Source organism: Aythya ferina (assembly GCF_964211825.1).
Source record: "Aythya ferina genome assembly, chromosome: 10".
Taxonomy (NCBI): Eukaryota; Metazoa; Chordata; class Aves; order Anseriformes; family Anatidae; genus Aythya; species Aythya ferina.
In genome coordinates this window covers 17,945,089-17,964,079 of record NC_140306.1, presented here as the reverse complement: position 1 = coordinate 17,964,079, position 18,991 = coordinate 17,945,089, and the positions used below count along the sequence as shown (strand labels likewise).

General features: G+C 42.5%; 2 protein-coding genes across 5 annotated transcripts in view; one reads left to right on the top strand and one right to left on the bottom strand.

Moving 5' to 3' along the window:
* The window catches only part of CFAP92 (cilia and flagella associated protein 92 (putative)), a 100,262-nt gene that overhangs the window by 39,122 nt on the left and 42,149 nt on the right, over nt 1–18,991 (bottom strand). The window contains exon 1 of one of the 4 annotated variants that reach the window (XM_084530591.1): nt 1,309–1,475. The exons of the other annotated variants lie outside the window; for them this stretch is intronic. The gene's annotated coding sequence lies outside the window, so the exon portion shown is untranslated. Of the gene's footprint in view, nt 1–1,308; nt 1,476–18,991 lie in introns of those variants that run through there. 4 annotated transcript variants of the gene reach the window in all.
* Nucleotides 1,603–18,991, top strand: part of EFCC1 (EF-hand and coiled-coil domain containing 1) — a 55,708-nt gene continuing 38,319 nt past the window's right edge. Inside the window, exons 1-2 of the mRNA XM_084530595.1 lie at nt 1,603–2,331; nt 3,684–4,090. Of these exons, the coding sequence (XP_084386721.1) occupies nt 1,621–2,331; nt 3,684–4,090 (1,118 nt within the window). The 5' untranslated portion in view covers nt 1,603–1,620. The remainder of the gene's footprint in view (nt 2,332–3,683; nt 4,091–18,991) is intronic.

The window sequence follows — 18,991 nt, the reverse complement described above, 5'->3', positions numbered from 1 at the left end:
AGAGGAGCAGACGGGCAATGAGCAATTCAACTGAGGCACAAATGCTCCCCAGAGCCATTAACAACACCTCTCTTCTAGCCAGAGGTACCACGAAGAAACCCAACTGCAAACAGTAGTGCTGATGTAAAATTTGTGCTGGCATCTTTATAGCCTGGTAAAGATTCTGTCAGTCTTAAAAGCAATTACTTCCACCTGATGAGTATTTTTACAATTTAAACTAGCTAAACCAAAAGAAGTTTAAATTGTTGCATTGTCTAGCTTTAGGTTATTGGGGATCAGCGCGTTTGTTGTATATGGATAACAGATGTGGATTTACATAACATCTGCTAAAAACATTCAACGTGTATGTTTTTTCTTTCCCATCTTTCTCTCTGACACTGCACATTCAGTACACCCTAAATCAATTTCTTGCGATGTCAACATTATCAGTCTGTGAAAACTTGAAGTTTATAGGTATATGTTCCTATGATAGTGTAAATGAATATATATACATTAAGCATGAAAAAACCCTATCAGGTCACCCAGTCACTCCACAAGTCAATCAGAACTGTAGGACACTAATGTGTCAATTCAAACAAGAGGAAAATGAGAGAAACACTCTTTAAATGTATAAAGAAAATCAAAAATAAATAAATCCATGAAAGGGACAGGAGATTCTTAACAACTGCAAAATTACAAACACGCTACTATTTTGTATAATAAATACACAGAAGATCATTGGTGGATAAAACTCAGTGTTTGAGAATAAGGAGCCTGATGCTGTGGAACACTGAGTACCCTGAGGGAACGTGGGGTCTTGTAATGTAAAAACCAGGAGATCTTCAGCAAAACAGGTTTTCATATTGCCAGTCTACCAAGCAAAGTGGTCAAAAATGTTTTTTAGGAAAGAGGAGTATTAAGAGATTTTCTTGTAAAGCATGCTTTTTCTGAGTGATGCACAGTATGTGAAATCCAACCAGCATTCCCATTCAACTATGGGAAGCAAAAGCAGCAGCAGGGCCCCTAGCAGACCTCACCCACCCTGAAACTCCTCAGGTGGGACCCCTGCCCTCGCTCCATGCATGCCCAGCCCAGGCCCCTGCGTGCTGCTGTGGCTGTGCCTGGCTCAGGTCCGTGCCCAGAGCCCTGGCGGCACCTCGGGGCCGCACCGCAGTCCTGGCCCCATCCGCTGCTGCTCTTGACAGGACTTCTTGGGTGGCCCCGGGACCCGGCTCGGCACCTTGCCCTGCCGCCCCACGGCACAGCCAGGACATCCCCGGCCCGTGTCAGTCCCCGCGGAGCTGTCGGGGCTGCCCGGGCTGCGCTCACCGAGAGCCGGCCGCAGGCTGCTGCTCAGGCGGGGCGGGCAGCGACAGCACAGGCGGCTTCCGAGCGCTGGACCAGAGCTGCTGGAGACCGGGCACCCCTTTCGCTCACACCTGGCTTTTAAAGACCCCGAAGGGGACGGACACCCCGCGGGACGGCCGCCCTGCTTTGGAGAGCTCGCCCCTCCGCGCCCCGCTAACTTTTGATGAACTTGGCGGGGGCGGGCGGGGGCGGGCCCGGGGCGGGGGCAGCGGCGGCGGCAGGGAGCGGGGCCGGGGCCGGGTTGGGGCCGGTGCTCGGCGGGCTGCGGGCGCGATGGAGCCGCCCGAGGGCTGGGACCCGTACGGGCGGCCGGCCCGGAGGACGCAGTGGCTGGTGAGCGCCCTGGCTTACCACTACGGGCTGGACCGCGGCGTGGAGAACGAGATCGTGGTGCTGGCCACCGGGCTGGACCAGTACCTGCAGGAGATCTTCCACCACCTGGACTGCGCCGGCGAGGGCCGCATCCCCGGCGAGGATTTCCGCACGCTGTGCCAGGTGCTGGGGCTGGGCGAGGAGGCGGCGGCCGACCCCGAGGAGCGGCTGGCGCTGCGGGAGGGGCTGGCGGCCGAGCTCACCTTCCGCCAGTTCCACGCCCGCCTCTGCGGCTACTTCAGCACCCGGGCGGGCAGCGCCCCGCGCCGCGCCGTGCCCCGCCTGCCGCTGGGCCGGGAGAGCGAGCACATCGAGACCCAGATCCGGCTGCGCAGCCCCCGCCGCCGCCGCCGGGACGCGACCGGGACCGGGACCGGGGCCGGGGCCGGGGCCGGGCAGGGCTCTGCGGGGCGGCGGGGAGGCGGCGGGGGCTCGGCGGAGCGGCGGCCGGCGGCGCCCTGCTCGCGGGAGTGCTACGAGGAGATCGTGGCGCTGGAGCAGGCCGAGGACCGCATCGCCAAGCTGGAGGAGGAGAACGGCAGCCTGCGGGAGCTGGTGGAGGACATGCGGGCCGCCCTGCAGAGCAGCGACGCCCGCTGCCTGGCCCTGCAGGTGAGTGCCCGGGGCCGCCCCCCAGCCCCCAAAGCCCTCCGGGCCCAGAGGGAGCGGGGCGAGGAGCCCGGGGCAGAGCTGCGCTGCTCCTCTTTGGCGTTAACCCGTGAGCCAAGTTAAGAGCCAAGGTGGCTCTTAACGTTTCTCCGGGACTCCTCAAGCAGAAGTGCTGTGCTTCACTGCTGTGCCAGGGGCTGCTTCTGGTACAGGTGGTCAGGGCATTGATTCAATGCCTTGATTTAATTGATCAGATGGTAATAGCGTTTAACTGATATTATTCATTCAGTGCATGTGGAGAAGCACTGGAAACCATCCTGCTCAAGCTGCAAAAGCCTTACAAGGCTTCAGTGTAACACCACTAAGTGTGTCACGCTGCTTTTTGCTGCTGCACATCAGTCAGGCAGTTATGTAGCAATCACACGCTGCTGGGGTTTCTCTCCAAAGAAAAAACTTGTGGATGCTTACCCACACACACACAGCACAGGTGGTTACTCACTCTTACACGCTTCGGAGCTTTACCTCAGAAACACTGGCAGGCGGTGTGTTTCCTTCTGAGTGCAGCTGGTAGAGCCCAGGGCAGGAGCCAGGTCTGTCACGGGCTGACAGGCCGTCCCTGGCTCCTCGGCAGGGCCTCTCTAGTTGTGTGGCCTCTTTCTGCTGTATTGGCTTGGGTGAAACAAGAATATACTTAACTGCAGTTAAACCACTCTGGCATGAAATAGCATGGACCAGGCAAAACACTGAAGGCTGTTTCCCAGTTGTTCTGGTGCCTCTAGTCAGGTTGGCTTTAACATAACACAGCACCCATGGAAATTTGCTCCACGTGTGCCATTGCCACTTGGTGTTAGCTGTCTGTCTTTACAATGCCAGCATGGCAGGTAAACGATACTTTTACCAATTTCAACTGGGATCACCAGTCAAAGACCCCAGAAAGAATGAGAAGAGGACAGAGGTCAGGGCTCCAGAACACCACCAGCTGCTCTCTGTCCTCTTCTACTGAACACAACTTTAAAAAATGTAATCAGAGGTATTTTTCAGAATACTGTTTGCCTTTTGAGAACAGACTAAGATAATGATGTTACAGCTATACAGAAACTTGTGCAAGTAACAAATTTTCCTTTTGAACAATTCAGAAAAGTAAATTTATAGATACATATTTAAAAAACTCTTTTCAAGAGGTTTCTTTGTCTCTGTATTTTGCAAAGGTAACCAGTATATTAATTGCTGTTCAACCATATGTAATTAATAACCATAACAACAACAACACAATCCAACCATTCAATCTTGATTAAAATGTCATTTGTTTTAAAATACATTAATTTGTCCCTGCTTTATGCTCCCGTTCAATATAGGTAGGACTGCGGAAAAGCCACGCTAACCATAAGGAAGAAGGGACCTGTTTTATAGGGAGTAAGAGACAGTTAACACAGGACAACTCCCAGACCAAGTGCCTTCAGAGTGTCCTGAAAGAAGTGGAACTCATCCGGAGCTCCAGGGATGGGCAAATTGAAGAAGCCATTAGGTTCAACCAAGAACTGGAACGAGAGCTGAAGAGCTCTCAGGAAGCATTAGTCAATCTGGAAGACTGCAACCGTAACCTGAAGAGGGAACAAGCAGAAATGAGGAAGAAGGTTGAAGAGGCCAGACACGCAGTCCTTAACAGTCTGGGCAAAGTGAAGGAGCTAGAAGTGAAGGCTAACGAAGTGCCACACTTGCAAATATACATTCAGCAGCTAGAATCAGAACTGCAGCACTACAGGTAAGTTTGAGTCTGCCAAGTAACGGCTATCAAATCACGGTATGTCACCACATTTTAGCTTGAAGATCACTGGTTATAGCTTAATGAGTGTTCCCAAATACATCTTCTAAAGTACAGGTAGAGGAAAATTAGGAGCTACTTATCAGTCGTGTTGATAGGGATCCCAATTGGAACCTGCATGTTCAGTAGACGGTAGGCTAAAATAAGGGAGAACAGACAGCTGAAGTCACTCCTCAAACATGGGTAATAGGACTCAACGTAGTAATACTTCAAGAAAATCTCAACAGAAATTGCTAATGGTCCTTCAGAAACTGTTTCCAAAACACTTACTTTTGACTTTAACTAACCATGATAAATTCAGTCTTGTCCCATTGGTTAAGTCACACATACAGAAACAGCTGCTACCAGGCAGCTGATGCTCTGTTTCTTATTGAAGTTGTTCAATTTGTCATATGAATTGGAGAAAAATGCACAAGGCCAGCTTCTGCTCAGCTGGCTTAAACTCTGCTGTGACGTTATCACTTGTTTACTCATTAGAATATGGAATGCTCCAGAAGAAAAGTTAAAACACTTCCATTAAACCATGCAATAATGTAGTGGAAGTCTCTAGCATAAACTGTATCATCCAACTAGAAACCACTTTTGTGCAAGCATAAATAAACGTTTCCAAGATTAAGAAAGTTGGCCACAAATTTAATGATACACTGGTTTTGTTGCTTTTTATCTCAAACTTGAAGCCATTGATGGAGTGCTAGGTAGGCAATTCTGCCCCAGTTTTCAAATTGACCTGTGGAATGAAATGTTGTTTAGATTTTTACTGACCCAAAGTAAAGCTAATATTTATATTTTTTTCAACGGTACTAAAAGTAGTGTTTTAATACATTGTCTATTCTGATCTCCTTGTCTCTTCCTAAACTGATACTTCCTCTGTTTGCTTATAAGAAGAATTCGTAGTGAGTTATTTGTAGCATCATGGCTATTGTACTGTTTTATGAAGTGAGGAAATTCTAAAAATAATCATTTTATCCGGTGTCTTTCTATAAGCATTGTGTATGTTAATATCTGTGTGGTTGCAGAAGATAAAAGCATTTCTTTAAAAGTCTATAGGATTTTAAAAACACCATCGAGGCACGTAATGTCCCGGATGACTGTCATTTACAGGGATATCTGGATGAATGACACTACTACCCATGCTTCTGAGATTGCACTATTTATCTAGTTTATCAAGTTCTCCTTGGCATGAGCAGAAAAGGCTTAAGATGAGCTCTTGTCCTGCAGAATTGCTTTTCCAAAGTATGATGAAACATTAAAAATCACTTTTGAACTGGTAAAAATAAACTAATTGAAGACAACAAGAAATGCCAGCTGGGCCTTGCAGAGCAGGAACTTTTACAGGTCACACCAAAACAAATAGAGGGAGTTAAAAACTGGAAATTTTAGGGGTTTGTCTTTTTTTTTTTTTTCTTCCACATGCAAGACCCTTTAATGGTTCTTGATTCCATATCAGTAGCCATAAAGCATTCCCATCTCCCTGTCTATGTAATATGGCTCCTGACTTAAACAGCTTAAGGACAGACACCTAATGATGATTGTGACTTGCATGCCTGGGATCATATTCCCCAGTGCGTGGAATTCTCTAATTCCACCTATTCCACAGAGCAGTGCAGGGATGCCCATGCAAGCAGAGAACCAGGTAAATGAAGTAGTGCAGAGCTCTGAGTTACTGCAATGGAAGAGCTTACCACTAGCTTGGCTGTCTCCACCCTCTGTAGCCATTGGCATCAAAGCTTGTCCCACTCACTGTACTTGCTCACAGGTGCGCTACAAAAGGCAGAATACTTCTGCTCATACAGAATCACATTCTCCTGTTGTGCAGCAGTCCAAAACCCACAAGCATAAGTTCAGGTGAGGTGCAAGGAAGCACATGTTGAGGGTAAGACAATGAGTTGGCCAAAACATAGAGATGGAGAAACAGCTGCTACATCCTGCAGGTTTCTCAGACTGTCAATGGACAAATGGATTTGTTGTAATTTTATTCAAGTTACTACTCCAATGAGCGGTTTCTCCATTTCTATGTGCCACAAAAAGTTTGTAAGCATAAGAGCAGGATATCTAGGTTCGGCAAGAATTAATGCTGCAAGGCAGCAGCACAGAGAAATGCATGGGGATTTGAGTACTGCAAAAAGCACGTAAGGTTGCAGATTTGTCTCCTGAGAATTCATCTTAATTGGCTTGGTGTGGCCACTATTTTACTCCAGGCAAAGCCTAATTTCTTTCAGAGAGGATCATGTGCAGGAGTGAGACTTCTCTATGACTTTTATGTGCTACTCCTCTTTATACTTTCATATTTCTAAAGTGAAGAATAAAGTAATTCCTCCTTCAGGTTCAGATTTTCAAAGATCTATAAACATCTAAATCCCACTTCTAGAGTGGGATCTTACACTAATTCACTATCAGTGAAGCCTGGAGCCCCATCAACCCTAAATTATAATGCCTAATTCAGGAAACAACTTCAATCCTGAAACACTTTCTTGAATAGATGCAAACTTTAAAGTACCACCAAGTGTTTAAATGTTTTTCTGAATGTTTTTCTGAACTGCCCTTTCTGCCTACAGATCCATATTGCTGTAAATTTAATGCAAAAACTTACTATGAATCTGTTTGGTAAAAATTTGCTAACCTGTGTGACAAACTTTTTATTTGTACAGTTGCCTGTATCACTGTTTAAAATGATCCTATCGTGTTACAAGGTTCCTAAGCCAACCTAGCAGACCAAAGACTTTTCTTGCCTTAAGTTGCACAATGTATTCTTACAACACTCCATGCACGCCTCAGGTTTTAGTCCACTGTTTCCTCCACCACTAGAAATTTTTACTAGCTTTTATTTTTAAATGCCTATCAATTTAATGAGTCGGTTGAAACAATTTAAAGGTAAATTTTGAGAAAATTCCTTACTGAAAAGCATTAGTTAAATTCATTTCAGAGGAAAAAAAAAAAGTCATAAGAAATTGTATTCTTTATCATTTGGTATTATGTCAAAAATGTGTAATTCAGAAGGCCAGTACACAGGAAAGTTTACAAAGTTAGGTGGGCCTCATTTCTTAACCAGTGCTGTTCAGAGTTACTCTCATTTTGTACTGGCACACTTGATTCCATCTTCCTAGGTATAGGACATTTCATTAGTTATTACTGACGCTCAGCTCTTTCGGTTTTGCACTGCTTTCCCGGTTTCTCACGATGACGCTGAGACTAACCTCCAAACACTCATTCCCTCTCAGCCTGATGTCAGCTGCACACCTGCAAGTTAAATGCATAAATGAAGGTACTGACTAGAGCCCAGGACAGACTAGTTACCTCCACCTGATATATCCTCTTAATCAGAGAGCAAATCATTAACAGGTATTCCCTAATTTTTTTCCCAGTAAACTTTGTTCCTCCTCAAGGTGACACCATCTGTGTATTCGAATATAGTTTTATGATTTATAGATATTATTTATAGGAGTGTCACATATAAAAATGTTACTACAATAAAACTGTCACATCTACTACTCCTAGTTATCCATTCAGCCATTTTCCCTGTCAGAGAAGGAAATGACATTGGTTTGACATGAATTGTTCTTGCCAAATATAAGTCGTCTCTGTTTTCTATACTACATTGTAGGTGGCTTAAAAATTGAACACTTAATAAAGTTTACAGATTTTTTTTTTCCAGTTAATAGCTTTAGGGGGAATAATGGAATTTAACAACGTTTTTTTTAATCCCAATGTAGCACATAAAAGGAGAGGTCATTTAGAACTGAAACAGACTTCATAATGGAGATGTTCACAGAGGTTTTATGTTGCTCTGCTAGACAGCAGGACAGTAATTACATAGGTCAGAGAAAGGGGTCATAAAATACCAAAAATGCTTCCCATACATATGGTCTGTCTCCCAAATTACTTAATTATCCATCAGCATTTATATGTGTTAATGAGCAGGAATCCTTTTTACTTGGAATGCAAAGTTGCTTGTTTTATTCCCTCATTCTCTTAGCATTATGAAAATGAAGGCCTCCAGCATTATCTCCCCCATCTATTTCTCTGACAGTCAGCAATGGTAGTTTTTCTGAATAGTTATGCTATATGTTATCCTACAACAGCAGTAGTTCAAATTTTCTTCTCTTCTAGGAGACAGTGTCCTGCTCTTTTCAATAACTTCTCTGATTATCATTACTCTCTAAAGCGTAGCAAGATGGAGCAAACAGATCCAAATCAATAATCCAAGAAAAGGGGAGGAATATGGAAATGTTCCTACCCAATACAGAATCGGCTCTGTTAAGTGAAGAACGAAAGGCTCTAGGAAGGAAACAGTATCCACAAAAGAAGGTATATGTAGAAGTATATACAGTAGGTTATTTCCAATCTGAATGATAATGCACGTCTTATATTTAGGCATTCTAGAACTGTTCTTTTATTTAAAAATTAGACATTAAATAAAGAAAAACTGGACAACTTTTTGCTTGAGTAGTGTCATCAATGTCAACTACTTGCTGATTGTAAAGTGAATTGCACTTTGGAAATTTATCAGATGGCACAAAAATTGAATGGAGCCTGTGTGTGTATATATGCTGGACTACACAAAAGACTGCATAGATCCACAAACAATATGTACATCCTTGGACAAGAGCAGTGACGGCCAGGGAACAATGACTGATGACAGTTAATAAGAACAGTGACAGGAAACTGAACTCAAGAAGTTCAGAGACATTAAATAAACTTTTTTTTTTTTTTTTTTTTTTATAGCCCTCATCTGTAAGAACACTTTAACAGATAGCTTTAGATGAACTTGTCATCTCATTTTATTTTCTGATTTTGCTTATATCTAATATTCTACTCAAGACTGTGAGAAGTTATAGATTACATAGAAGTTTGCCAACAAATACAGAATTTCAGAAGTTTTTCAAGAAGTTAAAAGTATCAGGTTATTATGTGCTCATCATCTGAACCTTAGGCCACTTGCATATCCCTAGTCATAGAAAAATCATAAGCCGAACAACCAAATCAGATTACTACTCTTTTGAAATACTTTAAAGGAAAATCTTATAATAGAAGGTATTGCTTTATATGGTAGAAAGAACTGTACAGAGCAATTTAAATATTTTAACTTTACACTGAAGAAAATGTGTAGCACCTGGTTCTATGGAAGTATTTGTTTTATTTCAAACTCAGTGTTTTTTGTTTTTGTTTGTGGTTGCGTTTTTTGTTTTTTTTTTACAATAATATTTGCTTCCCCTTGTAATAGCAAAACCTTTACTTCAAATCCATTCAAATTAATGCAAGTGCACTTATCCACACAGAACTTTGTCTGCTAATTCTGACAGTTGAAATGTAGCCAGTTTTCTGGCCTTTTTCAGTGCTGGGATCATAGTTACAGTACACTTGTCCTTGGAAAACTTTCCCTGGTTTCTCACTAGATCCTCCCTTTCATCTGGCTTGCCTTATTCGCTGTGTTTGGAGTAATTCATTGTGAGCACAATAGCAGTGGCACATCTGTGGCCACCGTGCATTCACTCGGGTGGACATGCTTTCGCCATGTCCGAGGCTTCTCTGTAGCTCTGAGGAGGAACCATTTGTTGAACTCGCTGGAGCTGTCACTTGGCAACCCCCATTGTACGTCCCTTCCTAGAGACTGAGATGGTAAAGTGTGCCACAAGCCTTGCTGTAGCCAACAGTAACAACAAGGTAGTCCCTGCCAAAGGAATTTGGTCAGAAAATCAATGTCTTCTACTGCCCAAGCATCCTAGGTGATGTTACGTATTAGCCATCTTGGGTTATGCTAGCAAAAATCAGTGATTAATTTCATACACTAAGACAACTCCTTAAATAAAAATAACTACTTTCCCATACGTACACCTTTCAAATCATTTTGTGAAAATGCACTCCCTTCCAGAGGCAGTGTGCACCTCTCTGAACGCACTGTTACTGCGCTCCCTCTTACTGCAGCAACCAAAAATAAGGAGAAACGCACCTAGACCATGAATGGCTTGGCTGCACCCCTCTGGCTTGCTGGGGTCAGCTCCTGTCCTGCACCTTTCTATGCCAAACAGTGGCAGTGTGTCACCTTCTGCCACGAAGGCTTCTGCCTGGTGGCTGTCTGGCCAGTGACAGGACGTCACTGCCCTGTGCTGCTGTCATGCTTACAGCCCTTAAAGTTGACCTCGGTACAGTCTGGCTCACAGACACTGACACTTCAGATCCCGCTGCGTACAGATAAAGGCACAAAAAACTCGATGCATCAGGGTTATTCTGGGACTGGAGTTCTCAGCTTGACAAGACTGGAATTTATGCATCTTTCTTGACCTAAAAGCAAGCTTGCATCAGTGTATGAGAGCCATGTAATAAGAACAATTATATATTACCAATAAAAATACACATTGCAGCCTCCTGTCACAATGTGCTGCAGCTCATGAACCTCACTGGGGAGTGAGGAGGACTGTGGCACCTGCATAGTCGCGCACCTTGACTCTCACATGCATCCTAAGCAAATCTGACAAGTTTTTAAGCTGCTTTTATGCAAAAAGCATCTGCAGGAAAGGAAACTGGCCCAAGCATTTCAGTTGTTCCCCATCTCCCTAAGTTCTGTGTGAGTGGGTTGCCCTGTGCTGTGCTCTGCTCATACACTAATGTGGCCAGACCTGCTGAACTCAGCAGGGGCATTCCTTTGCTTATAGGACTAATGAGATCATAAGGAGGCAACACAGTTTTTATGGATTGAAATTCTACCAAACCTTCCTAAATGATGCTTTAAGGAGCCAGCAGTGTTTAAAAAATCAGATTTTTCTTCAGGTTCTTAATCCTCAGTTTTGTAAGATATCATAACGCTATATATTAAAGTAATATATAAATAAATATAAATATAAATAAATAAAGCTATATATTAAAGTGTTAAACCTGGGTCTGCTAAGTTCATCTCCCTGGACATCAAAATATTGAAACAAAAATACCAGGGTCTAGATCCTGAGAGGACCAGAGCATTGGCAAGTACTTCAGGCAGGCCCTTAAACACGTATGTAGTATAAAGTATTCAACGGCTCCACTAAGCCCTTTCAGAGCCTAAACTGAAACAAACAAGCCAACCGTATCTCAAGTGGTTTTCGTGCATGTCAGTTCTGCCATCAACTCACATAAACTACTCTGAAAATCAAACCAGGCTGTTATCTATACTCAGAAACAAGCAGGGAGTTCTGCATTCCTTTACGCCTTTTACTCCACTGGAGGTAAAAAAAAAAAAAAATTCCTTCCCTTTTAATTTTCCTCACAAAACCTGAAAATTACTTCATGAAAATGAGGAGAGGAGGAATTCTACTAAACTAGTAAGAACCAATTGTTTACTCTTAGTTCCTCATCTCTCTGTCAGGATACACAGTAGGGTAGTTTGTAAATAGATGCTGATCACCCAAGTTTTCAAACAAATTAAATGAATTTGTTCAGCTAAAATAGTCTGTTCCTGAAATACAGAGGGATCTGCAGGGGAGGAGGCATTATCTCTTGAATAGATCCCCAAAATGACAATGATGTGACAAGATATGAAGTAATCCCAGAACAGTTCAAGGGAGATTTGCACATTGTAGCTAAAAGTCATTTTTAATTTATGTGCCAGGAAAAATCATGGAATCACGAAACTAGAAATGCCAGAGGGAAAAGCCCACTTGAACCTCACCTTTGATTCGTAAGGAGGACGTTCTGCTTCAGCAGCTTCTGTCAATGGCTGCTGGGGTTAGCCACCAGGGAATGAAATTACCCTGGCCTCTCCATAGGCTCACGTGCAACCATTCTGCTTCAATCATTAACTTAAGTTCTCAAAAATCACCTGTATGTAATGTAAATATTAAGTTATCTAGACACCCAGGGAAGTATCTAGAAAGCAAAACTAGTTGACTCTGTGTCTTCATTGAGAACGTGCCATAACAAAAACCCACAGCCCAGCTAAGTTCTTAAACCCCATCCTTGGGATAGGAAAGGCAAAATCAAAGGACCTGGAATACCACTGCATTGCTTAGCACACTTCAGCGGTACTCGCATAGAGGTGGACACTCATTCTGTGTGTAAGTCTGCCCAGACTCTAAGCACACTGGGGGGTGAGCTAACATGTCACTGATGTTAGGAAATACAATATAGGCAATTTCTATATTTTCAATGACAGAATACCATTATTTAGCACCACTGCAAATATTTACTGAGTGCCATGTTCTGTTTGCCTGTCTTCTCATCGTAGTCAGAACTTGTGTTGAATCACTGGCCATAGTTAGCCTATACCATTCTCTTCATTCTCTTGTACGTTTTTTCAACTTTATCAGCACCTTGTCTGCATATCATACAAAGCGATTAAAATCTAGACTGATATTTGCCTTTCTAGTGGCTGGCTGAGGGTCTTCTCTTTGCGATATTTGCCAGATTTACCAGGTATTCTGCATCTTAGCTGCTCAGAACTGTGGCCACTGAACAACCTAAAGAAAAGTGCTGCCCTCAAATTAGAAGAAAAAAAAAAAAAGCTAGAAATGAATGTTCTGTGCTGTAATTAAAACTTTGACTAAGCAGTCTCTGCATCTAGTCTTAAAGTTTTACATTCTGAAATAATTCCTAACTGAAAAAACAGGAGAAAAAAAAAAAAAAAGGAAATTTCTAACTTGCATTTGAAGGGGAAGAGGGAAAGATGTGGATGAGGCTGATCAACTGGTCAAAGTATTTGATTCAGTCCATTATAGACAGAAAATATTTCCCCAGTTCCAGATGTGTAATTAGCTGCGTGCTCAACTCAGGCAACCTGGAAGGCGTGAGATAGATTAAGAATATAGCTTCCAATTTTATTCGCAAAGATAATTCTGTATCTATGGGAAAAGGCACTTGAATACTTTTATATAGCCTTCCGTATTGCTCCTCTGAAAAGCTGAAAAATTTGATAAAAATGAATAGATACGTGCATCCTTATAGGATCACAAAGTTTTGGATCAACTTCAAAGACATGAAAATTTAAAGCAAGGAGCAAAATTTGTTCATTATTGCAGGTATCCGCATGGCAGGATACTGACCGTATTCTGTCCACAAATGCCATTTCATTCAGTACCCTCACAGGAACATTATAAAAAAAATAGGTCAGAAAATAAATGTCAAATGTAAGCTTTGAGCATGACACATCTTTAGAAATATATTTCTGTAAAACAAGTAACTTCAGCCTTCATAGCATAGTCCTTAAATCTCCTTGAAAAGAAAAAACCACAGCGTAAGGGCTGTGACTGGCTGTTGCAGTCCCTCCTTGTTTGTGGAAAAAAAGCCCTCCAAAGGGTGCCTGAGTTTCTAGTGCTAATTGCCGTCACATTACACACCATCCATTTCAAGAGAAGAGGTGCCAAGTGTTGGGAATCAGCTTACATCAGAAAGACCCCAAAGCTGTCAATAAATCCACAGAACAAAATCGGGCTCTGTGCTCTGCTTTGTGAGAAGTCTCTTCCCCTCATAGTGTTTCAGTGCAGGTCCACGATGTCACATTAATCATAACCCTAAAAAGCTGGTATGCGCAGCACATCTGCTCCGCTTTTATTCTCCGTACTTGACCCCAGCACATGTCCTTGGCATTAGTTCACGTAACATCAAAGTATCTGGTACTGCGTATGGTGAGCTCAGCCAAGTCAAAAGCACAACTTGGTCAGGTTTAAGCTGGGCTGGGAACGCAGCATCTCCACGCTGCTGAAGCTCTAGGTCTAGAGCAGCACTCTGCTTCGCTGAAATTCAAACAATCAAGACAAAGCCAATGCTTATGAAAACCACAGAACAGTAGGTTCTGTTATCCCTGTGTGACAGCAAATATCCAAGGTGGGGTTTCCAGCAGGACACATGCAGCTGGGGGTACGTCCATACTTTGGGGCACAGCAGTGTGTTGACTCCCAGTGAGTCTTCTCTGGAGCAGAGGACAATGTGGCATCAGCACATCCAAACACCAGCTCTCTTGAATTAATTCAAGTGATTTTTACACCATACAACATCGCAACACCCTTAAAACCATAAGTCTGATAGATGGTCTCTGCTGCAGAACCAAGGGGAAATGAGGGGGCTGTTTGCAGTGGTTTAATTTAGTGACAGATCTGGCGTGAGTGAGGTAAACAGATGGACTGCTCTGACAGCAAGTGCTCCGAGTTAATTCAGACCCTGGTTGTGATGAGATTGGCTCTGCAGTAAGGGAAGTCTTCTGGCTGTGAAATATTGCCACCACTAGAGGAATATTCATGGGTGAATGCACTGGCTTTGAACAAAAGACCTTTCAGGGTAGCCAGAGTGTTGATATCTTTCAGAAAAGTTATGATTGATCTCCATACAACAGAGTTATCCTGGGGACATCAGTCTTGTACTTGCTACTTTTTGTCCCTTGTCAAAACAAGCAGTTTCTGCAGCATGGTGTCCTTCATAGAGGTTCTGCAGTATTTTCTCTTGTTCTCTCCCCTTTTGTTACCTCCTTGCTTTGCTCTGATTTTTTTCAGTTTCCAAGTGATGTTTTCAAATGCATAAAGTAGGAAACTTTAAAAAGTACATAAATTTAAAGCTTTTTAGATATACAGTATGCAGTACGTGAATTATTCAATGGGCAACTATATGATGCTTTGGTTAGAAAGGTCCCTCATTTGATGTTCTATAACAGAAATCACGGCTTCCAGCCATCCACCACAGAACCAGTGGGGCACTTCGTTAGTCAGTCACATAACATTAACACACAACAGAGAACCCTCCTAGCCCATCAGGAGCTTACAGTTCACAGCATGGGAGCCCCACGCATGTCTCATTCAGTAGTTCTCTGCCTACCCCCTTGATCTCACCCCTCAAGGTTAAAGAAATAAAGCTCTCAGCCTCCTCTAGTAATAAATAAGCTGAGGGACATGAGAGAGCCTCTGACTTCCCAGGTCCAGGTGCAAACACCAGTTACATTCCTGGTCCATAACACAGGCATGACTACAGAGGGTAAAATATTTCTTCCCTCTCTGTGCTTGTGCCAGAAACCTGGCAGGTCGGATGAAAACAGTCTGTGGCATGCTGGGGCTGATGCTCAGCAAGGTGCCTGAGAAAGCACAGGCACTTGGATGTGTCATGCTGATGTGCACCCGCTGCTTGCTCTAAATGTGGCTTCCAGAAGGGAGGAGGAACCATGTCTCACATTGCTTTTCAAGTTTTCTTCACTAGTTGTCAGAACAGGCAAGGAGTTCTGCTGCTCCGTCAACACTCAGGCATCTACACCAAATCTCAGCAGAGAGAATCTCTCCATCTCCCCTTTCTTCCTCAGCCCTAAAATCTGGCAGTGGCCAAGAACATCCTGTGCTACAACACCATACAAATGATAATAGAATAGTAATAGAAAATCACAACCTTGATCTCAACTTGAATGTTAGTAAAAGGGACGCAAAGCTGTCACTTCAGTGCCTAAACATGGAGTATGGTGGTTCCCTAGTGTCTCTGGCAGACCCAAAGACCAATCTGTGGTTAAAAAAACACAGTATATTTGAGAATACTTTGCTGTGCTCATGGCTAGAAGTTGTTTTCCTGTTCTCAGATGTCCCAGTGGTCTTAATGAGAAGAGTAATAATAGCGTGTTTTGTTTTCTGTTCTATTGGATTCTCATTCGATTTAAAACAGGTAGATCAAGGTAATGAGAATAATTACTTTTGTTTATGTTTAAGGTGTAAAATGCTGAATTATTAATTTAGTATATATAATAAGCACCAATGTCTAGAAGCTGTACAAAATAACTTTTATATCCATCAATATATGCCAAAGAACAAGTAAATTTCATAACTAAATTAAAAGAAATGCTAACTCAAAAAATACTTGCTGCCCACCCATTAAGGCTTGAAGTGCAAAAGCGCAGTCCTAGTCTTAACTGCATTATGCAGAATCCTTCTGCAGTTGCCTTCACAGATCAACAAAAACTGCAAAGCGAGTTGGCTAGCTCTGGACTGGGACAGAGCTGCTCCAGTTCAAACAACACAGAATCAGAATTAGAGCTTGCCAGTGGATTTTGGTTTTTATGGTCTAGGATCTGAATTCACATCAAGTAATCATGATTTAAGATCTGAAATCCTGAAAGCTTGGAGGCATTTAGATGTGTACCCTCCATAAATCAGATAAATGGTCAATCCCTAAGGCTTGGCACTTGTTGTGAAGTAATAAAAGTCATTTATATTTAAAATAGATTGTTGCAGTTCTCCAGCCTTATCAGTTAAGGCTGTAGTTTTGAAAACAGCATAGTCTTGCATCAAACAAGCATTTTCTTTTAGTTAAGATACAGGTTGCTTATAATCTACACTGTTATTAGTCATAATAAATTAATAATAATGACCTCTTATATCAAATGAAGTTCTTTTTAGGACAGAAGATTATTAATGCTGGAAAGGGAAATGATTATTTTTTCTGCTTCCAAGCAAAGTGCATCTGTGGCAGCCTCCCTTGGGCTACCTAAATCAATGGTGCTGTTTTAGGAGCAAGCATGACGCACAATACAGAAGTCACTGGGAAGCAATTGCTGCTTTGCTGCTCCACGTACTCAAGTTGTAATTTCAATTCTATTAATCTGCGTTTACCTGTCAGTACATACAGCAAACACAGAAAATAACCCTGAACACAGCAATGACTCCACAGCACACAGCAGAGCTCACAAAAGGCCCCCAGAACCCTCCAGTTTATCTAGTCAGTCCCTGAAGGCAGAGCCGAACTGACAATTTCTTTCCTTCGTGTGGCTCTGTAAAGAAAAGGCCATGGTGAGCAGGAGCGGAGGGAAGAAAGAGCAGTTTTGCTCATTACCGTGAAAAAGGAGCTGTCAAAGTGTCACCTTCTTTCATCCTTCCTCCCTCGCCAGCCTTTTTTTGACCCAGGGAATGGAAGCCTAAATCAAACAGTCAGGATGAATGATGGAACTGCACGGTCTGTACTAAACAAAAAGGGAGGCTGTTGAGGGTGGTAAAAAGGGGGCCCATCCGAAGGCAGCAGACAACACTCAGCTGTTTGTTTCCTCCATTTCATTATGACAGAGGCTGGTGCTGAAACAGCCATGGTGGGAAGCTAGGCCCCCTTCGTTCTGTATCCATAAACAGTGTCTGTAAGGTTCCCGCATGCATAAAATGAACTGTAAGGCATGGATATTTATTTTGTGGTCAAAGGGAACAGGATTAGTAGGAGGATCGGTGTAACAAAGACCTATTCTATCAGTCAGGCTTCAGAAAGGGTCAGAGTGCTGGTTTGCAATAAAATTTTAATACCGGCAATACAAATGGCTAATTTTACTGAGGTTCTGCATTGCAGGGAGAATAGTGTCACGGCTCACAGCAGGCAAGATGAATGTGAACTGGGAGAGCGGCTGAAACACAGAAAGAATGCTAGGTACTGTATTGCTTTTAAAATCGAGTCTTTGAATTGTCCATCAGTTCAACATGCAGATGGCCTAATTCACTGTCACAGCTTTATTATGTTGGTGAAGTTAAACCAAAGCTTCAGAATGTTTGTTTAGTGTTTTAACCAACCTCAAAATAAGCACGCCTTTCCAAAGACAAGAATCTTCACAGGACTCAGAGCACATGCTTCTTTGTTGTGCTACATAAATTACAGACATTTTCCATCACTTCATAAACAAAACTGTAAAAACAGGATCTGGCCCAAAATATAGTTACATGGTTTAGCCTGCATATCCTTAAAGAACGTTCTTCCCCACCTCTCAATCAAACAAATGCATACTGCATACATCACTAATATATGTAGTGAGTGATACGCATTATACATTTTTTATTTTAAAAATAGTAAAATGCATTAAAAGAAAGGGTGTCCTGTTATATGTTAACAAACATGATATCTCAAGATATTTGTCTCTTATTAAAAATGCTGCAGAAGATACCATAGTTCAGAGGCAAGTCTGAATTCATCTCTGGAATTGAAAGCAGTGAGGTTCCACCTCAGTAACTTGATTCATCTCTTCAATGAAAAGCACACTTGTCACAAAGCTTGGATTCAGATCAGAATATCCGCTGAGGGGGAGCTGGAAACAGAAGTTCTGTTTCTTCCCAATTCTAATCATGACTGGTAGTCTGCCTTGGTTTAGTTCTTGAAAACATTTTTTGCTTAGTCTGTATTTTAGTTGGAAAGACACGCTGCTTTATATCACATGGTAAGGAAAGCTACAATAATGTGGTTATCATTTGATTTTTATAGAAAAGAGCAATGAAACAAATAAAAATGACTGAATTATTCATGATGTTAAAAAGAAGGACCAGCTGAAGACAAGCTGAATGATCTTAGGATATTGAGCGACTGGATGATAAAATGGCAGGTGACACTTGCCATGTTTATAAAAACTGAGGCACTTTAGAAAAAAAAACAGTTCCAGCTTCACAGATACAGTGACGGACTCTGAGTTCATTATAACCATTCAGGAATATCTTTCACTCTAGGAGCGTATCAGTTCAGTTGCTGAGTTGCATTGAGGACAGCAAATACAATATTAAAATTTATTAGGAAAGGAATAGGGAACAAAAATATTACGCAAGCTCATAAAAACACCAGTAGACAGAGAATTATGATCCTTGCATCTAAAAAAGATGCACAGAAAAGGCAAGAAGCACAAAAAAGGGCATGGAAACTATTTTGTCCAACTGCAAATTTCAGCCTGAAAAAGAAATAGCTGAGAAATGCGATGAAGGTCTGTAAAATTTTCATCAAGAAGGTGAGCAGGGGACAATTGTTCAGTCTTTCCCAGTGCCAGAACCATGGGCTGTCATATGAAAGCAGGAGGTAGATTCAAAGCAAACTACAAAAAAGTGGTTCTTGCCTGGCAGGTGAAGCAGGTGTGGAATTCCTTGACACTTAATTTGACGAAAGGTTGCATGGATTAAAATA